General features: G+C 43.9%; 1 protein-coding gene across 1 annotated transcript in view; it reads right to left on the bottom strand.

Moving 5' to 3' along the window:
- The window catches only part of LOC126184309 (uncharacterized), a 206,396-nt gene that overhangs the window by 12,876 nt on the left and 181,341 nt on the right, over positions 1-12,179 (bottom strand). The window contains exon 4 of the mRNA XM_049926685.1: positions 5,478-5,567. Within this exon, the coding sequence (XP_049782642.1) occupies positions 5,478-5,567 (90 nt within the window). The remainder of the gene's footprint in view (positions 1-5,477; positions 5,568-12,179) is intronic.

Below are 12,179 nucleotides of genomic sequence, written 5' to 3'. Positions count from 1 at the left end.
ATGCCAGTATCCAGTTAATGATCGTGTTCGTGTAGCACTTTTACACGATGTGCGTCATCTTCATAGTACAATTGCCTATGACATAAAGGCCAGAGCCATGGCAACATCTTCTGGATGGGAATATGAATTACTACTTTTGTTTGCCTTTCGTGTTCACAGCAGAACGAGAAAACAGGAGTCCTTAAGCCATTAACCTGCCGTTTTAGATAGGAAAGCGATTTGCTGTTTCGTCACGGTAAGGGCGACAGCTCAAGGCCCTAAATGGTGTACGACATTTGCTCCGAGCAGGAAGATATCCAGATCTCTCCGCCATTAAACACCTGGTGACGGGTATAACTGATTAGTCCACAACCATTGTGGAAGTTACATCAAAATATGCAATATGTTTCTGAAATTTTATTGCAGGTTACAGTCGATACTACGTGATCGTTAGCATGTAAGAATTCAACCTTATGTTCCCGACAGGGAAGAATGCGAGTGCACTGTCTACTGATGAGACTGTTTCAATGCTCCGTATTATGACAATCTGCTTTATTTGCTCTGGCTTTGTCGTTATATAATGCTATCATGATGTATTACCTGTTACTTTAAGCTGCAGTGAATTACAATGATCCTTAAGTTAACTGGAATATCCTTTTGAGATAGTGAATTACTTTCTGAGTAATTTGTGATTATCGAGCGAGATGGTGCAGTTGTAAGGTACTCGAATCGCATTCGGGAGGACGGCAATTTAAATCCTTTCCGGCAATCCAGCTTTAGGAACGAATGTGAGCGTTTAACGCCATGTCGACATCGAGGTCATTAGGGACGGAGCATAAGATCGGATTGTTTCAATGATGGGGAAGGAAATCAGCCGTGCACTTTCAAAGAATCCATCCCGGCATTTTCCTGGAGCTATTTAGGGAAATCACGGAAAACCTAAATCTGGAAGGCTGGACGCGGATTTGAGCCCTAGTCCAACTTTAGTTTTTCCGTGGTTTCCCTAAACCGTTAAGGCAATTTTCGGGTTCGCCCACGTGGCGCTAAACTCTAATTTTCCTTCCTTCTTTTATGCTAGATCCAAACAGATAGGTAGTATTGCTTAACATAAAAAAACCAAGTAACTTATCTGAGTTACATTACGTGTTCTCCCATCCACAACATCCTGCTAACACGCTGTTAATAAGAAACACATTATGGATTGGTGTGTATGGACGTGACATTTACGAAGATGACTATCCAGTTTTTGTAGGCATCATCTCTCATTATAAATTTCAGGCCTATAATTTAAAGGATCAACATGTGGAGTAGCGATAATGTATACGCTAAAAGATGTTCTGAAAGTATTTTGAAACGTGACTCACTGATACGAGACATTTGTCATGTGTAGTGACCCTCCAGTAGTGTCACACGGACCATGACGCCCAAGTGTGGTGATACAGTTGCCACAACGGCTCGATGTACTACAGATCAGTCTGTTGATTATGATTTGTGGTAACGTCTTCATCTGCTGGAAATGGGGTCAGAACCACTGATGCTGCTGCTGATTACGACTAAACATTTAAGGTCATTAATTTACTATTCACCCTCCAGGACGGAAGCAGTACATCCCATTTATCTGCGTCTACAGTAAATTCTATTTGCAAGTGTGAGAAAGTTTTTAAATGTTTGCTTAGCATGTGTCTGAGGCGGGACGTAGTTATCGGCCCGGTATTCACCTAATGGGATATGGGAAACCGCCTAAAAACCATACCTCGTCAGGCTGGCACATTGGCCCTCTTCATTAATCTCCCTAGCGGATTGGAACCGGGTTCAGTGTACTTCACCGTCCCGAATGCAAGCTCTTTAATGTGCACGGCTATCTGGGTGGTTCAGAGCCACTATACCCAAGACCTCTGTAGTCAAGGATTGTGGCAGACACACTAAGTGCATCCACACTGGCTTACCATGTACCCTGTCAGTCCAAAACTTTCGGGACTGGATTAATAAAAAAAAAATAGAGAAACGTTGAGATGGTGGTTTTAATTCTTCAGGTGTTCTACATAGTCTCCCCCCCCCCCCCCTCCCCACACACACACACTTGAGTACAACGCACAAACGTTCGTATAACCATGTGAATCTGTCAGAAAAGTCCTTCTTTGGGATGTTGTGGCGCGTCACGTTGGCTTCGATGTGTTATGTTGTCAAAGCGTTGACCCCTCAAATGGATTTCTGTACTTTGTCGTTTTCTGATAGCTTCATACTAATAACACCAAGTCTCGTTACCATACACGATTTTTTCCAGAAAAGCATTGACCGCCTCTTGTATTTCAATCAAATCGTGGCAAGCGTATACGCATCGGTGTTTTTGTTCGGAAGTAAGGGTGTGCGGGAGAAACTTTGCAACACAGTTCTCTTCTTCACAAATTCTGGAGAATGTCTTGAACATTCGATTTAGAGATTTTTCCTCATTGCGATTTGCGACACAACAACATTGACTGAAACTGTCAGGAAAGCCCTTCTTTGGGATGTTGTCCAACTCGCGCGTCACGTTGGCTTCAATGTATTATGTCATCAAAACGTTGATCCCTCACATGGATTGGTCGAATACACATCTGTTGTTTACAGTTGTTTGTTCGAGCTGTCGCCGTAGTTACTGTGCCGACATCGCTTATACCCCAGGAATAAAATCTGTCTTGGAACTTTTTGGACGGGCAGTGTACACGGTGATCGGCAGTTCCTGTTACAAACTTCTAGGAATTGTGCAGGGGAGTGAATACATAATATTTTGTATAGGAACCAATGTACGGAAACGTGCCGTTTCCGTTCTACGACGATTTCAATTCAGGTGTTTAACTGATCAGCTTCTTCTTGTGGAATTGAATAGGTGTGACGCAGTACAATTATTAGTCAAGATTCGAAAGGAAACATAACGAAACATTTATCCAGAATGAAATTTTCACTCTTCAGCGGAATGTGCGCTGATGTGAAACTTCCTGGCAGATTAACACTGTGTGCCGGACAGACACTCGTTCGCAACTGGTTGTCTAGCGGCTAGCGTTGCTGTCTCTGTATCACAGGGTCGCAGGTTCGATTCCCGCCCGGGTTGGGGATTATCTCTGCACGGGAACTAGGTGTTTGTATTGTCCTCCTCATTACATCATCATAATCATTCGCGACAGAGGCTGGATTAGAGCGAATAAAAAAAACTTGGACTGTGTAACAACTGGGACTTTGTACGGGCGCTGATGGCCGCGCAGTTGTGCGCCCCACAAACCAAACATCATCAGACCGAGACTTGAACTTGGAGTCTTTGCCTTTCGAGGGCAAATGATCTCCCACGTGCCCGCGAAAGGCAAAGGCTTCGAGTTCCAGTCTCGGTCCGGCACACAGTTTTAATCTGCCAAGAAGTTTCATGTAAGCGCATGCTCCGCTGTAGTCTGAAAATTTCGCTCTGAAAACATCCCTCAAGCTGTGCCTAAGCCGTGTCTCCGCAATATCCTTTCTTCCAGAAGTGCTGCCCAAAAATTTCGCTGTGAAGTTCGGAAAGTAAGAGACTAGATACTGGCGGGAGAGCCATGAGGAAGGGTTGTGAGTCGTGGTTGGGTAGCTCAGTTAGTAGAGCACTTGCACGCAAAAGGCAAAAGTCCCGAGTTCGAGTCTCGGTCCGGTACACAGTTTTAATCAGCTAGGAAGTTCCATTCATTTATCACTCATTTGTTTCTATTCACACTTAAACATTACTTGTTTACATTACTCCAAAATAAAAAAGAACCCAGACTACTGTACGTAAAGAACAGCACTGATGCATTATAACAGCGGCTTGATGTGGCGACCAGCAACGTCGTTACAGACATTGTACCTACGGAGCATGTTCGGGTACGCACCCTCCATCCCATCTCGTTTCTCTTCAGTTTCTAGTGCAGCTGGCACAGCTCGTGCCAGAAGATCTTCCTCTGTCTTTACAGGAGCTTCTTAAATTAAAATTTTCAACTGACCCCACAAGAAGTAGTCCACAGGAGTTAAATCCGGCGACTGCAGCGGCCATGCGGTTACACAACCTTGGCCTATCTATCTATCCCTCAGCAGACGTGGACGTGTTACACATCCGAATTGAAACCGCCGTAGAACGGAAATGGTACGTTTCCGGACATGGGGCCCTATTCAAAATATTATGTACTCACTCTCCTCTACAATTCCTAGAAGCTTGTAACGGTAATTTCCGAACACCCAGAATACCGCACAGACGCATGGTGTTCCACAATAGTTTATTCCTCTCAGTATCGATTAGAGCCAATGCTTTCTCGTAGACCTCGAAAGATCTGCACTTACGCATACGAGGGTGGTTGCTTGTTGAACGTGATAATCTAATTGCCTTCGAATGAAATGAAATGAAATGTCGTGTGACGAGGGCCTCCCGTCGGGTAGACCGTTCGCCTGGTGCAAGTCTTTCGATTTGACGCCACTTCGGCGACTTGCGCGTCGATGGGGATGAAATGATGATGATTAGGACAACACAACACCCAGTCCCGGAGCGGAGAAAATCTCCGACCCAGCCGGGAATCGAACCCGGGCCCTTTGGATTGACAGTCTGTCGCGCTGACCACTTTTTTTTTTTTTTTTTTTTTTGGTATCTCATTTTGTTCGCTCTTGTTCATTGCATCTGCTCGGGGCGGACGTCGTAAGACATCCATTTAAGTTCTCTGTTGATCGATTAACTCAGTTTTTTTTATTACAGAGGGCTGTTAACTCTCTGACCGAACACGCTGAGCTACCGTGCCGGCAAATTAAATATTTCACTTATGTACCACTCAGCTACCGGGGGCGGACTGCCTTCGAATATCTTTCGTTGTCTGAGAGCGTGTCCATTACAATTTAGCGATTTACGAGGGAATTTGATAGCTTGCACTGTGACTGGCCAGGTTTTGTCTTACTAATGGCTCACCAACTACAAGCTTCAGTAAATCTCGCTGTCGAGGCATTGCACGTGCTTTACTCGTAAACACGGGCATCGACATCGAATCCTTTAGCTTCGACGCTTGAGCAAAGCCTCAGTTATTGATTAGATGTCCAGTCGGCATGTCTAAGAGAATCGAAGGGAATTTTCCTTGTTCGCGTAGCAGTACCGCGTAGTTGTACTCCGCAGTGTTTATCAGGGTACTTCGAGCGATTCCTGATTGCTTTGACCAGTGTAGATCAGAAATGAAATGTCTTAGTTCGGATAGGTCCCAGGGCCTGTGTTCGGCAGCTGTTCGAAGGGACTAACTATTGCATCACCTCGATCTGTAATATTATTCTAGTGAAGCAGACGCTCTCGTTAAACTTCCAAAGTTTGTATTCCTACTTTACTGCTTGGGATACGTGGTTGTTCTTATGGACTTACTATGCAAGATAACGATAATATGTAATATACTACAGTCCTGTTTTTCTACTCCAGCTCTATGCTCTGCAAAAGTAGTGAACAACTGAAATACACTCCTACGAGAGAATAAATCTGTAGTGTTAAGCTGGGTGCTTACCTGCATTGACGTTGGCATGCAGGATGTCAGGCTCCTTGAGGTAGTTGTACTGGCGTACCGCACTATACCAATAGGTTACTACTTCCTGACCTGCAAACACAAATCATCATAAACATAGATGTCAGCTGATATCTAAAACAGGTATAGAGAAAGATCTTTTTCTGAAGAACAAATTATTTACTCCAGAAATGGATTAGTTCTTTACCGCACTCAGATTATATTTATGATTGAGAGTCAGAGGCCGTAAGCATATGATTCATGCGAAAACGTGGAAAACCAAAAGCGACAAGTAATCACTAGATAGAAACGAAGTCAGGATGGAGTTCGTTGGTCATTCTGTTTCAGTTTTCATCGAATATATGGAATGGGAAGTGATAAATGTGATGGTCTTTGTTGCTTGTAATAAGAAAGACAAAAGGTAGCTATTAAATGGTATCGACAAGATTCTTAGCAAAGATTTTGACTTAAGGAAATAAAAGGAAAAAGAAGAAAGACGAGAATAATGTGACGCGGGGAAAATAAAAGTCCGCCTCCGTAGCTGAATGGTCAGCGTTGCTGACTGCCATACGGAGGACCCGTGTTTGATTCCCGGTACTCCCACGGGTTCTTCCTTTGTGAGAGGACTGGAATGAGGTGCACTTAGCTTCATGACGCGAACTGAGAAGTTATTTGATAGAGTGGTAGGAAAATTGATTATGGTCGTGAGAGCAGTGTGTTGGTCCATGCGGCTCCATACCGCATCCAATGACGCCACTGTCAGAGGATGAGCATTACGAAGATGCTTCTGGAACTCAAATGGGAATCCCTGGAGGGAAGGTGACGTTCTTTTCGAGGAACGCTGTTGAGGAATTTTAGAGAACCGGTATGTGAAGCTGAGAGCAAAACATTTCTACCGCCGCCAACATACATTTCGCGTAAGGATCACGAATATAAGATAAAAGAAATAAGTGCTCATATGGAGGAATGTAGGCAGTCGTTTTGCGCTTGCTCTATTTGCGAGTAGAAGAGGGAAGGAAATGACTACAAGTGGTACAAGGTACCCTCTACCACGCACCGTACGGTGGTTTGCATTGTACGTATTTAGATGTTGATGATAATGCGGTCGGTCGGTACAGATGTGTCCGCCAGGTCTTGTGGAAGTAGTTTATGCTTACGGAGTAAATAAAGTACCGACATAATAGATATCAAACCCAGAGAAAAACGTTAAAACATGTAAGAATTTCGCTGTTTATGAAACAAAATTACACAACGTGGCGGGAACCAGAAAGGGGGAAAGTCTTAAAGGAAAGCAGCACAGATGAGAAAAGGATGCGTAGAAGAAGTGAACCACAACACACAGCATTCTGGGGAAACGGGGGACACACATGCAAGGTGTCTGGGAAAATTTGAAATGTCGTGTTAATAAGCATGTTACAAATCAAGTCGACAGATCAAATACGAAACTTTAAACAGAATACGTGAGCTGAGAACTTGCTGGAAAAATCTTACTGGAAGAAGATAGGATGGTGGAATTTGTCTTCAAATACCCAACGAGAGTTAATTTAATAATAAAATGAACAGCGGTATGTAAATGTTTTAGGAGGAGCCAAAGAGTTGAATATGAAGTACGGTTTACTAATGGCATTCATAGTATTAAATATTCGGAGAAAAAAGAACGGAACAGGATAGGAAGTACGTACTACACCGTTCGAATGTCTGAGGACAGAATAAGAAATTGAACACTTTTCTGGAGCAAGGTAATCAGTACTGCGAGCATCTGCACAGAGCAGCTGTTTAGTTCGTTCTGGTCTACACTCTTCGTCATATTCCGAAAATAAGTCTAATGCGTAACATATACTTTGCTTCTTCTGTGTCAGTTCTTAGTTAATTAAAATACTTATTTATTTTTTATTCCAATTGTTCCCTGAGGACAGTAATATAAGGTAGACACAAATTACGTATTTCTCACTTGAAGGTATTAATTTGGTTATATAGTCAGCTGAGCTGAATGTTCGATTCTGTGTGAAATCTTATGGGACTTAACTGCTAAGGTCACCAGTCCCTACGCTTACACACTACTTAACCTAAATTATCCTAACGACAAACGCACACACCCATGCCTGAGGGTGGACTCGAACCTCCGCCGAGACCAGCCACACAGTCCATGACTGCAGCGCCTCAGACCGCTCGGCTAATCCCGCGCGGCTAGCTGAGCTGAAGTTTGCTGTGTAAATAGCAAATTATCCCAGATGTATTATCTGAGCGTTGATTTCTTAAGGTTACTTGCTGTAACATAGAAAGAGCAACGTAGCTCAGACCATTACATCTTTCATCTAAATCTTAATACACCCACTTACCTTTCCAATCGTCCGTTCTTAGTTGTGTTCCGATTTTTTGCACTTATTCTATTTTGAAACCAATGTTGCAAAGTTTTTTCAGTACAAAAATAGCTGCTTCTCCAATGGTCTGTTTGAGACTCGTCAACTTAACCTATAGTATAAGTCTGCAGACTGAGCGAAATCTTCTGTATTACAAAAGACGTTGCTCATCTTGATTTAAATGTTTGCAGTCTGGGAGTGTCTCTTTCAAGGTTCTCTCCATTATTCTGGCTATGAAGCCAGAGTTATCTTTAAATAATGAGACCTTTGTTTGTTTTTTATGTGCATAAGGCAGTGGTCCGAGGCATATTTCTCTGCCTATTGGCTGTCTTCTAGCTGGAGACATCATCAGAGGCTCTAACAACTCAGAAATCAGTTATAATCTCAAACAAGCTTAGCAAGTCTAATGTCTATACGTATCCACTACAAGCTGCGATATCGATGGCATCTTCACCGAGCCCAGGCATGCGTAATCAAACACAGGGATATGTAAACAGGCAGAATACGGCGCTGTTGTCGGCAACGCCTATATAAGGCAACAAGTGTCTGGCGCAGTTGTTAGATCCGATACTGCTGCTACAATGGCGGGTTATCAAGATTTAAGAGAGTCTGAATGTGGTGTTATAGTCGGTGTACGAGCGATGGGACTCAGCATCTCCGACGTAGCGATGAAGTGGGGATTTTCCCGTGCGACCATTTCACGAGTCTACCGCGAATATCAGGAATCCGGTAAAACATAAGACATTGCTGCAGCAGGAAAAAGATCCTGCAAGAAATGGACCAATGACATCTGAAGAGAATCGTTCAACGTGACAGAAGTGCAACCCTTCCGCAAATTGCTAAGATTTCACTGCTGGACCATCAACAAGTGTCAGCGTGCGAACCATTCAACGGAACATCATCGATAGGGGTTTTCGAAGCCGAAGGCCCACTCGTGTACCCTTGATGACTGCACAACACAAAGCTTTATGCGTCACGTATGCTCGTCAGTACCGACATTAAACTGTTGATGTCTGGAAACATGTTGCCCGGTCTGACGAGTATCGTTTCAAATTGAATCAAGCGGATGGCCGTGCACGGGTTTGGAGACAACCTCATGAACCCCATGGTCCCTGCATGTAAGCATGGGACTGTTCAAGCTGATAGAGGCTCTGTAATAGTGTGGGGCATGTGCAGTGGAGTGATACGGTACCCCTGACACGTCTAGATACGACTCTGACAGGTGACACGTGCGTAAGCATCCTGTCTGATCACCTGCATCCATTAATGTCCATTGTGCATTCCGACGGACTTGGACAATTCCAGCAGGACAGTACAACAAGACACACATCCAGAATTACTACAGAGTGGCTCAAGGGACACTCTTCTGAGTTTAAACACTTCTGCTTGCCACCAAACTCCCCAGACACGAACATTACTGATCACATCTGGGATGCCTTGCAATGTACTGTTCAGCAGAGACCTCCACCCCCTAGTACTCTTACGGTTTTATGGACAGCCCAGCAGGATTCATGGAGAAAGTTCCCTCCAAGCACTACATCAGACATTAGTAGATTCCATGCCACGTCGTGTTGCGGCATTTCTGTGTGGTCGCGGGGGCCCTACACGATATTAGGCAAGTGTACCAGTTTCTTCGGCTCTTCAGTTTAGAATCATACTGGTGAAACGGGGTGATGAGAACTAATGAAATGCGATGGCATGCAACCGAATGTGAAACAGTCAGTCGTGGGGCTTATCGTGAAACTGGCTATCCTTTAAGGCATAGCTTCAGATAGATGATGTTTGGTTTGTGGGGCGCTCAACTGCGTGGTTATCAGCGCCCGTACAATTTCCCAACCTTTGCTCAGTCCAATTTCGCCACTTTCCTGGATGATGATGAAAGGATGAGGACAACACAAACACCCAGTCATCTCGAGGCAGGTGAAAATCCCTGACCCCGCCGGGAATCGAACCCGGGACCCCGTGCTCGGGAAGCGAGAACGCTACCGCGAGACCACGAGCGGCGGACATAGCTTCAGATAGTGCGATAATATGTTTTATAGGCACTGGAAAACAAAATCCAGAGAGCTGAATTTGTCCAGTGCTGCCAGGTAGTTATTTTCAATGTCACACACTTTTCAGGAGCGATAGTTTGCTCCAAAGCAGTATTTTGTTTTATACGCAGACCAGGAATCAAGCAAAAGCAAATTACTTTGACCAACAATTGGCCAAAAGCAGTGCTCATACCACAGTTGTAGTTCTCTTACGCCCATTTTTCCACTCTTGTTTGCTTTGACGTCACGTACGAGAAAGAATCGTAGGGGAAGAGCACCTCCAGCTCCTCGCAGCACAATAAATATCTTTGCGGCCCATTTACCATCCAGATTAGCAGTCGGCATAATTGTATACGGATGCGTAAGGCACTGATGTTATTTGACGATAGCTCTAATTTGCAGGGTTCGTTTCATACGCATTTGCTCTTCAGATCCCGATAGGTCGGAGCTGAAAACAAATTCCTTACTGAACGATGGGACACGTTTGTTTATCTCATATATAAATTTTCGGGCGGATTCTGCAGTTTCGTGTGCATCGTCAAGTTGACGCTATGTTTGAAATTTCGTTGCCTTACATCTTCCAATTTTGTAGTACTATTTGAAGATATGCAACCATCCACTGCTCCCCTTAAATCACTGAAATATATGTCGCGCGCAATTTGATGTGCATAACTTAGTAGGTCACTATCTTGCACATTCTGTAAACTGTATCGAGCATCCTACAAACGCGCGAACACCAGTTTTTGTAACAAGTACGCCTGGTCCTCCTGGAATATCCTTTGTTTCTCTTAGGCACTACACGGTCGTATTGCTGAGGACTTAATCGAAATCTGTTCATTATTGTTTTTTTACCATGCTGCGGATGATCTTCCACGCAGGTAATTATGTTTGGCACCCGATTCTTAGACAACGATTATCCTTTTCTACGTTTCACTGTATACGGGATTTGTAGCTTCCTGTCCGACAAGAGCCATGAACTACATGGCTCGACACCTGTTTCAATATCAGTCTCGCTTGTTAAGCACGTATCGTCATCATTGTGCTCCTCATGTACATTGTCCGCACAGTCGAGCGTATACGACACCACACATTCCACTGAGCCACTCTGCAGTAATGCTGATACTTCACCTGCCACTTTTTTCTCACTCTGCGAAATTCCTTGGGTTTCTTTGTGACGAGATGTCAACTTCCGAATCTGTTGTTGTAGATATAACGCAAAGTTTGCTTCGTTTATGGTTCCCATTGCCATGCTTTGTTTCGACAACATTAGCACTGTATCACTGTTGTGAGGTACTTCTCGATGAAGCAGTTCAACTACGCTCCGTAGCCTCATGCTGTACTCACCACCTCCAGTCTCGCCCCTGTTGCCAATAGCAGCCAATATTGAGGTTGCATGGTAGACAATACGTGGGGCGTCGAATGCCACAAACGTTCTTGGCCTTTAGCTACCTCGCACTCAAGGGGTTCCTTGTCAGAGCGTCATCACAATGCTCTGTGACTTATCTGATTGTATAAACACGAAACTATTTATTTCTATCAAGAACACTATTCACACTGTGTATAACTCGGCACCACAGAAGGACCGCCGGCCGCTATGACCGAGCAGTTCTAGGCACTTCGGTCCGGAACCGCGCTGCTGCTACGGTCACAGGTTCGAATCCTGCCTCGGGCATGGATGTGTATGATCTCCTTAGGTTAGTTAGGTTTAAGTAGTTCTAAGTCTAGGGGACTGATGACCACAGATGTTAAGTCCCATAGTGCTTACAGCCATTTGAACCATTTGAACCACAGAAGGACCCAACAACACTTCAAAGTTAGGTATATCCCAAATATTAAGTGTACACATTGTAAATAAACTTATTAACGTGTTATTTTATGTAGATGTCTTACTGTCTTTATTGGTCACCTAAAACACTAACACGTCGCAGGCTCCAAAACACACGTCGCTACAAGTCCGCCATCTTAAGCAGTAGTCTGACGACGTCACGAACCAGCCGTTGCGTGAATAAAAATTAATAATTTGGCTTGCTGAGCCTGTTTGAGTTTCTAACTTCTTTCTGAGTTATTATAGCATCTGATGATATCTCGAGTATTGGAAGACGAAACGTTAGACAGAGAAATATACCTTGGACCATGCCCTAATTAATATCGATAGAACAAAACTCACCAAGTACGAAGAGTACTGCTAGCCACATTGAAATACAACTGTAGAAACATTTTTCAGTAGCCCGCTGACGAAACGAACAGTTACTACAGTTGCTTCTTAGGTTTATTATCCCTACAGAGGATCATAATCTGATTAACAAGTTATT

This window comes from Schistocerca cancellata, chromosome 4, assembly GCF_023864275.1.
Source record: "Schistocerca cancellata isolate TAMUIC-IGC-003103 chromosome 4, iqSchCanc2.1, whole genome shotgun sequence".
Lineage (NCBI taxonomy): Eukaryota > Metazoa > Arthropoda > Insecta > Orthoptera > Acrididae > Schistocerca > Schistocerca cancellata.
Note: the sequence above shows the minus strand (reverse complement) of the source record. Positions and strands in the feature narration are given on the sequence as shown.